Genomic DNA, 16585 nt, shown 5'->3' on the forward strand with positions numbered 1-16585 from the left:
TAGGAACACCTGTTCAATTTCTCATTAATGCAATTATCTAATCAACCAATCACATGGCAGTTGCTTCAATGCATTTAGGGGTGTGGTCCTGGTCAAGACAATCTCCTGAACTCCAAACTGAATGTCAGAATGGGAAAGAAAGGTGATTTAAGCAATTTTGAGCGTGGCATGGTTGTTGGTGCCAGACGGGCCGGTCTGAGTATTTCACAATCTGCTCAGTTACTGGGATTTTCACGCACAACCATTTCTAGGGTTTACAAAGAATGGTGTGAAAAGGGAAAAACATCCAGTATGCGGCAGTCCTGTGGGCGAAAATGCCTTGTTGATGCTAGAGGTCAGAGGAGAATGGGCCGACTGATTCAAGCTGATAGAAGAGCAACTTTGACTGAAATAACCACTCGTTACAACCGAGGTATGCAGCAAAGCATTTGTGAAGCCACAACACGCACAACCTTGAGGCGGATGGGCTACAACAGCAGAAGACCCCACCGGATACCACTCATCTCCACTACAAACAGGAAAAAGAGGCTACAATTTGCACGAGCTCACCAAAATTGGACAGAATGAGAACATGGATCCATCATGCCTTGTTACCACTGTGCAGGCTGGTGGTGGTGGTGTAATGGTGTGGGGGATGTTTTCTTGGCACACTTTAGGCCCCTTAGTGCCAATTGGGCATCGTTTAAATGCCACGGCCTACCTGAGCATTGTTTCTGACCATGTCCATCCCTTTATGACCACCATGTACCCATCCTCTGATGGCTACTTCCAGCAGGATAATGCACCATGTCACAAAGCTCGAATCATTTCAAACTGGTTTCTTGAACATGACAATGAGTTCACTGTACTAAAATGGCCCCCACAGTCACCAGATCTCAACCCAATAGAGCATCTTTGGGATGTGGTGGAACGGGAGCTTCGTGCCCTGGATGTGCATCCCACAAATCTCCATCAACTGCAAGATGCTATCCTATCAATATGGGCCAACATTTCTAAAGAATGATTTCAGCACCTTGTTGAATCAATGCCACGTAGAATTAAGGCAGTTCTGAAGGCGAAAGGGGGTCAAACACAGTATTAGTATGGTGTTCCTAATAATCCTTTAGGTGAGTTTATACATGAATAATGATACATTCCCAAACTTTCCAAAAAATCTCAATTATTATGCAAATTGTGAGAAGTACCTAACATAGGAACGGTCATCCTAAATGTTTCCTATCCTATGAGGACACTTAGCTGTATCTTTCAACTTATGATATTTATAGAGCAACCAGCTGAGATCAGGGTACACTTGTTTATCTGGGACAGAAAGCTTATGCTCGTGGGAAATACACTGCCTGTGAGACATTTCACCCATCTGTGCAATCATTTTGTGGTGTGTGTCAGTTTGTGTGTGATTATGTGTATGAGTGTATTGAAAGATGTCTCACTTTTCCTTTGTGCTGAGAGCAAATTAGAGTTGTTCCCTTGCCAGGCAGAGCCTCTAGTACAGTACATTCCTCACTGCTGCTATCAGGAGAAGCTTGCTGCGCCTCCATGCGGTTGGAGGGTGTAACTGCACCCACAATACAAGGATGCAGAAAGCACAAACCTGAAACAGGAGGAAAACGTTTTGGGACATCCTGAAGTAAGAGTTATGATAGCACATTGTTTGTGGAGAAAGTAGTTTGATCACTCATATCAAATAATTTAAACTTTATTGTTTTGTAATTGTGGCTATATCGAACAACTGTGATTTTATTTCTTATTTTAAGCAATATTTCACAATTACCTTTTATATTTTTTAGTCTGGGATGGAAACAGGCTTCCATAGTGAAGCCTATGCCAAGAAAGGTGAAGAAACAGTAAAACTGAATGTCTAAGACTAAACTGCATTTTTAAACATCATGCCAAAATCTGTCCTATTAGTTTCCAAATGGCTATATACCAATATAGACAGGGCAAATAACGTTATATTAATATTTGAAAATGTTGCTAATAGTAATATTAAGAACAGACACCATGAAAGGAAATTAATTCCTGATGGACCAGGGTTATTATTACTAACTAAAACTATTTAAACATTTCTGTTAATTGAAATAAAGCTGAAATAAAATAGGCTAAAACATAAATAAGTTTAAAAAATAGTTAAAATAAGTTTAAGTTTAAGCACTAAAATTATTAAGTGGAAATCAATAAAAACGAACTAAAACTAAAATAATTGTTTTTATTTAAATAGCAATATTTAATAAAATGACAAATGCACATAACGAAATTACAAAAAAATTAAACTAAATTAAAATGAAAACTAAAAATATACAAATAAAAGCTAATTCAAAATATTAATAAAACTATGTTAAAACTAAACATTGCAGTGGACAAAATGAAGTCCCACCCTAACACGTCACAATAGGAATGAAAAGATGATCGCAACTTCCGTTTCATGCCGACATTAAGTATTGAACATAAGCATACAACAGATGAAGAAATCTGTTCTAACTGTTTTCTCACCTTAGAGAGATGAGGCTCAGGCGTTGTGCATGCGAGTGAGTGTGTTTTTATATTTGACTGAAGATTATTAAGGTAAGAAAGTGTATTTGATCCACTGGAGACACAAATACACCACAGGTTGCAGGGGCCAATCACAATCTCCCCTCATTTGATACTGGGCTCTACAGAGAAAAGAGAGATTAGTGATTAAAACACACGCATACATAGAAGGCTACAAACAGAACAAAACCTGTAGAAAAGCAGGCAAGATCTGAGATACAAGATACATGATAGTACCATTGTACATGGTATTGCAATGATACCATGACAAATCAACTTGTATGGAACAGACAAGAGAGTTAAAATAACCTAACTGGGTTACACACAAATTTACAGAGACCTACAGGTTACTATGGTAACCTAATATGGCAATTCACAAGAGCTGCATTCACATGAATATTTTCTGTAAATAAATACACATAATTTATGTGCTGAAAGCCCGTTAATGAGCACAGTCTCATAGCAAAATTATGCTTTTTGATGTCTTGAAGGAATGTTATATGGTACTGGTTTATATAATCTGAACTCTTTGAAAAAGCAATGTGAGATGTTACAAAAGATTTCCAATTCAAATAAATGCTTTTGATGCTTCTATCCTGTATACTATATAACAGTTTCCACAAAAATATTAAACAGAACAACCATTTTCAGCATTGATAATAATAAGAACGGTCTCTTTCAGCAAATCAGCATATTAAGTAAAATGATTTCTGAAGGGTCATGTGACACGGAAGACTTTGCTATCACAGGAATAAAATATTTGTTTAAAACATTTATTTTAAATCGCAATAATCACAGTATTATTGTTTTTACTTTATTTTTGATCAAATAAATGCAGGTTTAGTGAACCTAAGTGACTTCTGTTCAGATGATTTTTTTATGTTTTTGAATCTTTGAAAAATGAAGTAACTATAAGAATGAGCTAGATATATTTAAATATATTGGAAAAACTACTCTTTCACCACATCAATAATTTACAGAAGGTTGTGATATTCTGACCCAGACAGAGGACAGAACACAAGAACAAACAAACACTTCTAAGTCCTCCATGTCCTGTTCCAAACAAACAAGTGCTTTTTCTGAGGTCACTATGATCTTTGTTACTGATTTATCATCAACACTCGCTTAGACTAATGGGAATTTAGGCAGAGCATGATTAAATGACTAAAAATGTTAAAATCTTTAAAGCTCTGTATTATAGCTGGTACCGTCAGTAATATCTCACAATGCTTTTAAGGTTTAATTGAAAAGGTAACTGGAATGGGGTCACAATCATGCTTTGTGTTTCCTGAGGTTTGAATCAGTAACTAAACACTCATATTTAAAGGAAGCAATATGTTGAGATAGTACCTCACATAATCCCTACAAAATGAAAAGTACTTTTATTAATACTGATAAAAAAAAGTTACTTGGGAATGTGAATGAGGTCACGGGGGAATTGGATCGGATGAAACAGATAATGTTCATGACATGACGTAATACAAGGAAATGGAATATTGAGCTGCCATATGTCATTCCTCATCAGACAATGCCATTTCTATCACAAAAAGCTCTCAGTGTTCGAACCAGAGCCCCTCTTTCCATCTCAGAGATCATAAAGACAAAGGACAAGGAACGTTGACCATAAGGATCCTGGCAAAGACAAGCAAGCGATTTTGTGAAGGACTATTTAGAGTTACTGAAGCAGAATCTCCCCAGGGTGAAACCACTCATGCATTCTGGACAGAAGATCCAAGAGCACTCGATAGTTTCCCTGTTACAGACCAAAAAATACATGTCTGTATACATGAAGGCACAAGCACTTGTCATAATCATGAGCTTTTACAGCCAGCGTTACATGCTACAAAGCATTCAAAAATTCACACACTGACACTTCACACAAATACGGTGTAAAATAGGGTCTGAAAAATAGTGGTCAGTGAATGGAGGTGTAAGCTTTCAGAAAATGTTGATGGTCAACCTCAGCACCCTACAAAGACGCTTGCAAGCTAACTGGTTAGCTGACTAGCTATTCATTTAGCCTGTTACTTTAACATACTGTTATTTGATTAATCTGTTGTCTTAGTAGTATACTGCTAACTGAATATGTGTTCCTTGCTACCTTAACACACTGCTAGCCGATTAGCCAGGTAGCTTAGCTGCCATTGCTACAAAAGATAATCAGAACTGCTATTTTGAATATATCTGGGATTCCCAAACTTTTTTGGCAAATGAACCCCTAAAATATTTACCTCCCCTGAATATTATTTCAATAATTTAACAACACATTCACTTTCAAGGTTCTCAGATGTTGGTTAATGGTCACATTTAGGTAAATTTAGGTAAATCACAATTGTTTTGTGATTGTATGGCGAGACCAAAGACCAATTTTCAGCTAAGGCTGAACAATAAAGTACTACTAACTAATTAACTAACTAAACAAATAAAAAAAAATCTTTTTAAGTATGTGTTTTATTTTGATTGTTTTTATTTGAAAAATTATCCATTTATTTCAATCTTACATTCTATTCTATTATTAGCTTTTCATCAACTATTTTCATAGCTCTAACCCCAGTTATGGAAATCCTAATCTAAAAGATTTCGCAATAACATGACTCTTTTTTAAACAGGCATTACAAACGTCTTTCACTGGGGGTCCGGGAGGAGGGGGGATATAGGACTCTGCGGGGTTATACAATTTTGCATGACACAGAAGTTACAATATGTACTCTATGTATCTGTGGTAGACATTTTTTGTAACAAGTGTGTGTAGTATTGGGGAAAAGCCTGGAAGTATAAATAAGAAACACCCACTTCACTCCCAGTTTGCTCTAATCAGAAGATAGTTAAGGTACCTAAATTACATAAAGAGGTCCACCACCATAATTTAGTCATGTGTTTATGATTTGTTGGTGGGGTGATTAACTCAGAAGAAACATCCTCAAGAAAGGAGGATAATTTACATGAACTACTGTGGTAAAGGCGGCAGGAAATTGGTTCACTGCAGTAAGGCTTGAAGAGCAATGTAGGAAGGCTATCAGTTCTTGTGTGGTCATATTGAAAAAAAAAAAAATCTGCATAAGGAATGCCAGATGCCTTCAGAAAGACACAGGGTTCATGCTAAAAGTGCCCAAATGACGAAGCATGTGTTCTCTGCTCCATGTTTTGTGTCCTGGTTCAGCCAAACGTCACTGAGGCTGCCACAGAACGCAGTGGACAAGAACCAGTCTCTGACCTGGATTTTGACCAAACTTAGGCTATGTTCAGACTGCAGGCGCAAATTAGATTTTTTCCTCAAATCAGATCTTTTCAGGCAGACTGTCTGCACTATTAATTGCAAGTGACCAAATAAGATTTGTCTCCAGAGACATAATGGGTTGCTTTGGTAAATGATGTAGGCGTGCCCACGTATGTGACAAGGCTTTTAAAACAGATTCAGGAAAAATGGAGGTGCATCATCTCGCCCTCCAAATAAGCGACCTGTCAAGTCGTGGTGCAGAAATTCTCCGTCACACAAGAAAATGCAGAAATCTTACCGTTTAAACACTGTATGAATACTTCCAGCGTTTCCTTAATCGGTTTTGACATTTGCTGAATTCGGAACTGCATACTAACATACTACTCCTACTATTTTTGCTATAGAAAGATATGAGAAAAATGTTAAGAGTAGTATGCGAATTCAGCAATTATCATTGTGTGTCGTGTTAAGAGAGTGACGCAAAAAACTGATTTGAGCAGTTCAGAGACTCACACATCTGTAAAAATCTGATTGGAATCGCATTTCAAACCACCTCCAAATGTTTTGCTTTGTTTTTTTGCTGTGCAGACTTTTACAATCAAACAAATCAGATTTTTGCTGGCAGTCTGAACATAGCCTTAGAGAACTCAATAACTATGATAGATTTGTGCCTCTATTGCTTTGTGCCATGTTCCCTAATCATGGAAAGTGCCTCCTATGTCAAAACCAATGTTGTTACTTCACATGTCTAAGAGACAGAAGCATAATTTCTTCTGCTTGACAAATCATGAAACCAGTTAATTTGAGTAAACATGATATATTTCACAGTATATGTTTGTTTTTCTGTATTTTTTTTTTTTCATTTCAAATAAATATTTTATATTGGATATAAGTATTTAATATATGTTATGATATATTTCTACTGTATATATATATATATATATATATATATACATACAGTAGAAATATATCATAACATATATATATTATATATATATTATATATTTCAGTATAAATGACAAATGTCTGATTTCCTTTTTTATGGTACACTGGTTGAATTTAAGCCAAGAAGCACAGCAAATATTGACATCATGCTAAATCAGTACATCAGAAGCTGCCAGCAAAAACATTAAACTATATTGAAAGCCTGTGACAATTGAAATCAACAGATTATCAGATTAGACGCAGAGCTAAAGAAATAAGTAGCAGTTTTGCTATACGTGAGGCCTATCAGAAAGATGCAACACATTCACTTTCATTCTACAAAATACCTGATATTGTGTGTTTGCATGAGGCATGTGCAGTCTTCAATAGAACAGGTTCAGGCTTCATGCATTACACGCATCACAAACACTTGATCTAAAGAGACAAGCCTGCGAACGCTACAGTAATATCTTCCATCACAGTGCATATGTGAGCATCCATCTCCTCTCCTCCTCCTCCTCCTCTGCTTCCACCCCACCCCCGTTCTTGCTTCCCATGGAAACATAGTGCGTTGGTGTATCGCAGATGCTGCTACATCATTCCCTGACTGCAGAACAACAAACCTCCCTCCCTTTCTGTGCTGTTCTTCATGTGTCTGTCTGTAATTCGGGTCTTACCTTTCCTCCATAGCTGTGTAGCCTCAGATGCACCAGCGATACAGTTTCTTGCCTTACTCATCAGCCTGAGACCCATTTCCCGGAGAGGGAGGGGGGGCTGTTTTGCACAGTCTCTCTTTTCGTTTCTGTTCTCTCCCTCTCTTTCTGCACTACAGCGACATAAGCAACTCACACCAGCATGCCGTAGGGGAGGAGCCTGGTGCGGGCTGAGCTCAGGAGCCAATCACAGGACAGGAAGCAATAATCTCTGCGCTCTCCCTCTACCTTGATTATTTTCTCTCTCACACACATCCAAAATACACGACTACCTTCTGGTATTCCTATTAGGGATCACACTTGTTATTAATTAAATAAATTTTGTTTCAATAATATTTATTCTTTAATATTTTGTATTTTGAGAGGAGTTTATGGTGTTTGACAATATTCACCTATAGCCTAATTGATACGCAATTTTTCTCTATAAAAAATAATGCAAATAAAAAAATATGTCATTATTTTCAATTAATATCCTACAGTTTAGAAATAAGGAAAATCATTTGTAATAGTCTCTCTCTCTCTCTCTCTCTCTCTCTCTCTCTCTCTCTCTCTCTCTGTGTGTGTGTGTGTGTGTGTGTGTGTGTGTGTGTGTGTGTGTGTTATTTGTATTTTCCATTCATTTCCTATGTCGGTCATTTATGACCACAGAGATAATCTGGTATATATATTTTAGCCTTTAGCAAGTGCCACAAGTTTCATACAATTCAAATTAAGTAACTAAGTAAAAATAAAAAATAAGATAACCAATTACAACCAGAGGTTTAAGGAGAAACAACAAAATTTCAAACAACATATCAATAAAATAAGAATTAATGTTGCTATCTATATGGATCAAATAGATTTTATGACAGCAATGTACAATAATGTCTCCCTCTTCTATGATACTTTCCACAAATAGCTATACGATCTGATGTTCTATTATCTATTGAATTAAAAATTGATATTCAGGTGACTGTAATAATAATCTTTTTTAATAGTTTATTTAATTTTTTTAACAGTTTGTGTATAATTAGCCTACAAATAATACAGTGACTGACATGACTGACAGATTTTAAAATTATGGTAATTCCAAACCAAATCAAAGGGAGCATTGAAGCACTTTTGAATGCTGTCCGAGTTGGAAAATATGAGTGGGACAGCCTGGTACTCTCAGTCAACACATCTCAGTGTCATTACAACTGTCGGACAATGCACAATGCAGACACACACTTACACAAAAACACACACCCAAGTGAATAAAAACAAAAGCCTCCGATGTCACAAAAGCACACATAGGGTGCATGCATGACATTGAGATTTGCAGCTTAAATACTTGTTTCTGGTTGATCATTCAGCAGACACTGATCTCAATAAGCACTGGAGTGTTAAACAACCAGTGACAAATTCTGGCCGGGACTGTTTGCTTAATTGATGTATTTTTAAACCAGCCTTTACAATAATGGTTTGTTTAGCTAAAGAGGCCCACACTCTCAGAAAAAAAGGTACACGGTGGTACAAATAATGTTCCTCAAAGAACAGTTTTGTACCTTTTCAATAATAGTACCTTTAATGGTACAGGAAAGACCACTGATGATACTGTTTGGTACCTGTTAAGGTACAATTGAAATGAAGGTACATAATTGTTCTCACATCAAGGGTACAGTTATGGACCAAATTACTATTTCATTCATGATTGGTTGCTGTGTTGAGTATTTTGCATAGCAACAAGACACTGATTGGTCGAAATCGCTTCAGCCACGGAAATTTCCGAACTGACAGCGGGAAGCAGCTACACACGGCTGCAGTGCGGTCGAGATTATTTTATCAAACTTGAAGAAGACGAAATTTAAAGGTGAGTTCTTATAATTTATGTATATATTTAGTTCACAAGTCTAAAATATAAATGTTTCAGCCACTTAACGTTATTTTAGCGAGTTGCTTTGCTCCAAATGCTTTTTAGCCATTTGACTTGTAAGTTATAACGTTACACTTTTTAATTTTTTTAATGCAATTATTGACTATTATTAAGTCATCACGTGTACAATATATGGCGTTTGTTCTCCATTATCCACCATAACGTTAACTGTTAAATGTTAACTTTGCTATTAGGCGACATGAAACTGATTGCCCAAGGTTGCTGCAGCCGTTAACGTTACTGCATTTTCAAATAGACCGGAGAGCGGGAACTTCGGGAAGCAGATTACGAGCACGGAGCACCACCACAAGCCATGGCCTCCGCCCTCGTCAGAAGTACTTTAGTGGCTGGACTCGAATTATAAGACGAAGAGAAGAGGAAATTCAAAGGTGGGTTTTATGTTTATGTTTAACCAAATAAAATGTATAAAACGTTACAGCTACTCAACATGATAATAGCGAGTGTAACGTTAAATAGCTTATTTGTACGAATCCAGTCAGTGATAGCCGTCTGCATAATTTTTAAAGCAACTGAGTTTCTGTGTCGTAAGTTCACATTTAAAACATTATTGTTGTAAATGAATGCTCAACCAGAGGTGCCATGCTGGTGTAGCCTACTTTACATTAGTCCACAATACTGTATGCGGTTTTGGAACAACGTGATTGAGCGCCAACGAACAGTGCGCAGATAAAATAGTTGATCACTCGTTCTGTTTTTGAATGCGATTAACGTTACCGGATTCTGTCCTAAGTAATATAAAGTTACATGTCATATACTCAGCTAATGTGTCTTTGATTTTTAGATCATGATGGGGTAAACTGCATGGTAAACTGTCAGTGCTGGTCATCTGAAAGTCTTCCTGCGTCCTCAGCTGTGAGGCAAGTATCAGTACAATGTGTTATTTGAGTTTCTTAATCTTATGATATTCTTTTTTCTGATGAGGTTGAATATTTCTAAGACAAAATGTTTGCCATAATGACAGAGTGATGTCAATCTTGATAAAGCACAGTAACTGCACTTCAAATGAACTCTGAAAGATTTCGGTCACTTAACTGAAAGTATATTCACCTAAAACTCTGACACTCACAAAGTATGGTAACGTTAGCATACCGGTACCAAATGTCAATATGAAATGTAATGTGTAAAATGGCAATGTATTTCTGTATTTATATTTACATTTTCTATATGATATGTGCAACATCTGGAGCAAAAAAATATTCAAAATCAATAATATAATAATTTGCATTACTACACTAGCTTTAACATAAAATTAAAACATACATTGAATTTTTTTTAAGTTCAAAAATAGAAAATGAAATGTATTACAGAAATTAGATGTTTAAAATGTTCAAGCAAATATTATAGCAAAACTATAATTTAGGTTATTTTTCCTAGTTGCTTTTACACTCAAAGTTAAGGCACTTGATGCAAAGATCATCTTGGAATCCTTTTTTTAAATCCAGATTGAATTTTGCCACGTTCATCGTGGGTATTTAATAAAAATGCAATCATAAGTGTCTTAACTGTGAGTGTAAATGCAATTAAGGAAAATAGCATTTAAATTATCATTTTGCTACAATTTTACGTTGAACATGTTAAAGGGTTAATTAGTTCACCCAAAAATGAAAATTCTTTCATCAATTACGAGCTTTCTGACCCCCCATAGACAGCTAAGCAACTACCACTTTGATGCTTTAAAAAGTTCCTAAAGTGATTGTAAAACTAATCCATATGAATTGAGTGTTTTAGTCTAAAATTTGTGCTGTATGATGAACAGGTTGAATTTAGGCTTTTATTCATCAATTCACATCAGATAATACGGTAAAAGGAAGCTCTAGCATGTTCCCTTGACATGCAAAAACAAATCTCGTGTGTTGCGCAGCACGTTTGAGAAAGAGGTTTGTTCTCACGTGTCAAGCATGTTCGGTTGAGCTTCTGAAATCTGTTCATCATATAAAGCGATCATGTCTTATGAAAATTTGAACTACGGTAAACTGCTCGATTCAAAAGGATTGGTCTTACGATCTCTTTATGAACTTTTTGAAGCATCAAAGTTTTAGTTGCATGGACTGTCAATGGGGGGACAGAAAGCTCTCAGATTTCATTAAAAAGATCTTCATTTGTGTTCCAAAGATGAACGAAAGTCTTACAGGTTTGGAACAACATGAGAGTGAATAATTAATGACAGAGTTTTTTTAATTTTTGGTGAATTGTGCCTTTAAACATCTCTAATCATTTTGTAATATGTTTAAATTACCGGTATATGTTAAAACAAGTGTAGGAGATGGCTAATTTAATTATATTATTGAATTTGAATTGTCACTTTGCCCCAAACATTGCACATATGGTATGGAAAATGTAAATTTAAATAAGAACATTGCCATTTTATATATTACATTGCCATTTTGCATATTAAATTTCAAAATGTCTTTTGATACCTGAATGCTACCATAATAAAGAGATCGTAAAATAATTTGAATTGAGCAGTTTAGTCCAAGTTTTTCTGTAGAGATACAATCATTTTATATGATGAACAGATTTAATTTAGGCTTTTATTCACATAAAAATATACATCAATTCACACATCAGTTGCAGTAAACAGAAGCTCAATCATGTTTGCTAAACGTGCGAAAACCGATGATGTTCATTCTCATGTGTTTTGCAGCACGCTTGAGCTTCCGCAAGAACCACTGAGGTTTGTTCTCGCTTGTCAAAGCAAGTGCGGTTGAGCTTCTGTTTGTTCAATGTTTAAATGTGAATAAAATCCTAAATTTAATCTGTTTATTATACTAAGCGGTAGTCTCTTCAGACATTTTTTACCAAACTTCTCAATTCAAATGGATTAGTTTAACATTTTACTTTTCTGGGTATTTTATATGAAGCTTTAAGTGAATCATTTAAAACTTTGTGGGAAATGTAAAAATGCAGAAAGTTTTTTTGTGTGTGAAAATTGTTTTCTTATCTGCATTTCAGTTATTCCAGAAAATGGACCGAATGCATGCTGTGGTTGATTTAAGGTGTTTCCAGGATTTCTTAAAGGTATAGTTCAGTAATTTTTTTTAATTCTGTCATTAATTATACACCCTCATGTCATTCCGAACCTGTAAGACCATCGTTTATCTTCGGAACACAAATGAAGATATTTTTGATGAAATCCAAGAGCTTTCTGTTCCTCCATTGGTAGCCTACGCAACTAAAACATTCAAGCCCCAGAAAGGTAGTAAAGACACCATTAAACTAATCCAAGTGACTCCAGTGGTTTAACCTCAATTTTATGAAGCGATGTAAGCTTTGTTTTGCCAAAAAAAAAAAAGAAGCATAATTTACCTCTATATTTACAAAATAATATTATCTAAAGCACATTCATGGAACAACACCCGGTCTTGAGTCAACACAATTCGCATGCGTCGTAGTGCTCCCCCTAATAAATAAAGTGTTAAATTGTGTTTTTTTGCTAAAACAAAGCACCTGCATCGCTTCATAAAATTGGTTAAACCACTGGAGTCACATGGATTACTTCAATGATGTCTTTCCTATCGTTCTGGGCCTTGAATGTGTTAGTTGCATTGCTCCCAATGGAAGGACAGAAAGCTCTCAGAATTTCATTAAAAATATCTTCATTTGTGTTCCGAAGATGAACAAAGGTCTTACAGGTGTGAAATGACATGAGGGTGAGTAATTAACAAAATAATTTTCAGGTTGAGGTTTTTGAGGTTGTTAATTTGAGGTTGGCTAAGCTGAAATCCGTTATAGAAGCACATTACATGGATGCCAAACGAGATGTTGAAGGATGTGTAGTTCACCCAAAAAATGAAACAGTCAATGGGGCCCCATTGACTTCCATAGTATGAAAAATATTCTATGGAAGTTAATGGGGCCCCATCAACTGTTTAATTTTCGATTCTCAAAATATCTTTTTTGTTCAAGTTAACAGATTTGGAAAAACTTGAGGGCGAGTAAATGACAGAATTTTCAGTTCTAGGTGAACTATCCCTTTAAGTCTAGAAGTGAAATTTGAGCTTGTCATTGGAAGTATAAATTTAATAAATTTACATCTGTCTTTACTAATATTGATTCTTCATTATGTTCAGGAAGAACCGGCTATCTCAACTCACTGTGCAGATCTTGGGAATGTCTTGACTGGACGTGTATTCAGTGAGAGGAGAATCTTCAGCAGTGTAAAAATGGAGGGATCTGAAATTGCCGAGCAGTTCGGGTTGGATGATGGTGTTTTAAAAAGTTAAATAAATGCAAGGGTATTGTGTGAAAAGTGGGGGGAAAAAAACAAGTCTAGCTTTGTTGTAGATAAGAAAATATATTTTATGTACTGTAACATTTTTGCATTTTAAATTCTTTCAAATCTTTTTAAAGAAGTGATATTCTGTTAATTTTGCTGTCTTTATTGTATTGTGAAATCTTTGATGTATTTACACAAAGATATACTTTACTGTAAGTTGGAATGAAAGTATTCAAATGTTCATATGAATTTGATATGTATTTACAGAAATTATTAAATTGATGCCTTTTTGATTCAGTTGTTGAATGTGCTTGTTATTCAATAGAAAAATAGCCTTTCTCGTAGGAACAAATTTGACACAGTTCAGGTACAAAGGGGCTTGTCACTGGGGCGGTACCTTAAGAGATCAAATTTGTACCTTTGATAAAAGGTACAATATTGTACCAACAAGTTTTTAAAAACAAAAGGTACATTTTGGTTTGCCCATGGTACAAATCATGTCCTTTAAGGTACAAACTGGAATGGAACAAATTTGTTCCTCTATATTAAGGTACAATTTTGTACCAGTAAAAGGTACCGCCCCAGTGACAAGGGTTTGTACCTTCTTTGGTACAAAATTGTACCTTTTTTTCTGAGAGTGCAAGATATTATCCCAAGACAATATCAAGGAGCCAGTCAAGCTTTTGCTGGATAAGTCATGGACTCATTAAAGGTTTCTGCTCAAAGTATTGAGAGTGAAAAAAAGGCTTTTTCTGTGAATACAATAGTTCATCTTTCGTGGAACTATGTGCCTATCTCTTTTCTTTATAACTACACAAATTCTCATTCTTAGTCTATATTAATTTAAACTATAATTCATTTTTGTTTTTGATAAAAAAAATATTTGAAAAGTCAAAAATTACTCTCAATGTTTAACCTCATATAAATGTTATTCTCTGGTTTATGGTTTTTATTATACTATTATGTGTGTTTTTGCTGTTATTGTTGTTGTTCTATTCTTGATACAATTTTACGCAGGTTGTTTGACATGAACAAAGGTATTAAACATGGTAGAATAGCAGCGACCTCTGCTGGTAGATGTCGTAACTACAACATCAATTTGACAGCTGAACTGTATGGATGCCCAGTGTATGATTCAGAGCAATAAAGAAAGAAAGGTGCATATTTCTAGTTTAAATGTACTTTTTATTTTTGCAAAGATGGATATTAAAATTCAAAGTATGACTGTTGCATCAGATTTGAAGATTTTGGAGATCTGAGATGGACAGACATGGGATTAATCAATCTCCAGTCTAACCACTCTGTAACAGATGAAGGGGAGGAGAGTTCCACAGGGTGCATCATTCCAGCGTTTCTCATCTGTGGAATTTCAAAGTCATGATATTCAGAATATTAGGCTATGTATAATTAGGCTTTAGTGCAAACAGGAATCTTTATGTGTAATAAAACATGCAAGGTTTTGGAACAGCTCATGATTCATACTAAATAAACAATTTTGGTAAAATAGGTTTAATATATGGACAGCATAGGTGAAATATTACCTCCATAGCCCATCTCCGCACATCTTTCGTCCCCTCCGTAATTATTCGGCTCGCCAGTGTTCCAGTCATTGTACTCAAACTTTGATCCGTCACTCCAAAACCACATATACTCCTGAAAAACAGTATTAACATTATTGAAAGCATGTATTGTTTCTTTTTTTATAAAAGCCAACAACATTTAATTTCAACTATGTAACTTACAATTAACAAAATAGATTTTGTTATTTTGTTACAATGGTTATAGAAGCCCATTTCCACCAAAAAAAAAAAAAAAAAAAAACTATGTTCTGGTACGTCATAATTATGACACAAAAAGTGGAAATTATGACATGCTATGAAAACTTGACATTTTTACTTTAAAAGTCATAATCATAAGAGAAAAGGTCAAAATTATGAGTTAAATTCAGAATAATGGTGTCATAATTTTAAATTGTATGTCTAATTATAACTTTTTAAGTCATAATTTCAACTTTTAAGTCATAATTATGACTTACCAGAGCATGATTGTTTTTGTGTTTTTTTTTCCTTAGGTTGGACTGATATTTAAAGGGAAAAAAAAAATATATATATATTACCTGAGGTGCATCATGAGCTCCAATCCAGGTTCGGGTGAGGCCTTTGGAATTGTCTTTCACAAAGGTTTTTAGAAAATTGTTAGTGATTTGATTGTGGATAGATACAAGGTTCCCTCCCTGGTCAACACATTGTTCCTGTATGGAGAAAGAGGGGGGGGGGGGGGTGCATGTCATAATCTTTGAAAAGTGCATGTCATAATCAACATGCAAAACACTTAAAACTCAATATTTCCTGAATTCGTTTCTTAAAGAAATAAACTCAAATTCATAAAGGTTTTTTTAATTACTTTACTTTTAACCTGTGTATATTTTTAGCTTTACACTAAAGTGCACAGTTAATAGGGTACGCTATTTGGTGACCCATAAGCACTAAAAAGTGTAACTTGCACCTAGTCATGTATATTTCCAAAAACACAAATTTACCTCTGCCTCGGCCCATGATTTAGCGTCGCTGAAATATTTAAAACATAGTTTTCCAAATTTCGTCCAGTTGTCGGGGCATTTTCGGCCAAAGCTAGGTTCTGCAAAGAAGATTGAATAAAAACGAGAGATTAGTATTTAGTGAATGATGAAAATTGAATGAGTGTAAGCCATTTCATCAAAGAAAGCAGAATCTGAAAACCTCCTTATTATCTGCAGTTTGACAGATACAAAAAAACAAAAATGTAGAGGTAATGCATCTATTTTGTTAATTTACTGTACCTGCGGATGCCACCTTGATGACTCCATTCACAGCCAATGCAAAAAGGAGGAATGTTGCAGAAATCCACATGTTGGCAAAGTCCTATTAAAATCAACATTATTATAAATAATGTAATATATACATGCATTAACAAGTTTTAAAACAATAAGAATGGAAACAGAAAAAAGCCATACCAGTACAACTCAGCAATACTGTTTGTAATACTCTGTTGTGCAATGCTCAGATCATAGCTTGAAATCATCTGTATTTATA

The 16585-nt window shown here is 35.2% G+C and overlaps 2 protein-coding genes and 1 long non-coding RNA gene across 4 annotated transcripts in view; 1 reads left to right on the forward strand and 2 right to left on the reverse strand.

Moving 5' to 3' along the window:
• The window catches only part of trim2b (tripartite motif containing 2b), a 20847-nt gene extending 13315 nt beyond the window's left edge, over window positions 1–7532 (reverse strand). The window contains exons 1-4 of one of the 2 annotated variants that reach the window (XM_084101051.1): window positions 7348–7491; window positions 2491–2651; window positions 1772–1819; window positions 1431–1591 (exon numbers count right to left, since the gene is read on the reverse strand). In XM_084101051.1, the coding sequence (XP_083957177.1) occupies window positions 1431–1591; window positions 1772–1811 (201 nt within the window). In that variant the 5' untranslated portion in view covers window positions 1812–1819; window positions 2491–2651; window positions 7348–7491. Of the gene's footprint in view, window positions 1–1430; window positions 1592–1771; window positions 1820–2490; window positions 2652–7347 lie in introns of both variants that reach the window. The other variant, XM_084101052.1, reaches the window with a different exon arrangement.
• Window positions 7533–8863: 1331 nt separating this feature from the next.
• Window positions 8864–13655, forward strand: LOC311074458. Its single transcript, XR_014604304.1, has 4 exons — window positions 8864–9666; window positions 10080–10155; window positions 12251–12316; window positions 13369–13655. It is a non-coding gene; the product is annotated as an uncharacterized lncRNA (long non-coding RNA).
• Window positions 13656–14678: 1023 nt separating this feature from the next.
• On the reverse strand, window positions 14679–16585 carry eslec (eosinophil lineage-specific marker). Its single transcript, XM_084091296.1, has 6 exons — window positions 16507–16585; window positions 16333–16414; window positions 16054–16151; window positions 15631–15765; window positions 15056–15167; window positions 14679–14873 (listed from the first exon to the last, which is right to left on the reverse strand). Exons 2-6 carry the CDS (start codon window positions 16400–16402, stop codon window positions 14791–14793), a joined length of 498 nt encoding a protein of 165 aa, XP_083947422.1. The 5' UTR covers window positions 16403–16414; window positions 16507–16585; the 3' UTR covers window positions 14679–14790.

This window comes from Abramis brama, assembly GCF_963993115.1.
Source record: "Abramis brama genome assembly, chromosome: 2".
Classification (NCBI taxonomy): domain Eukaryota; kingdom Metazoa; phylum Chordata; class Actinopteri; order Cypriniformes; family Leuciscidae; genus Abramis; species Abramis brama.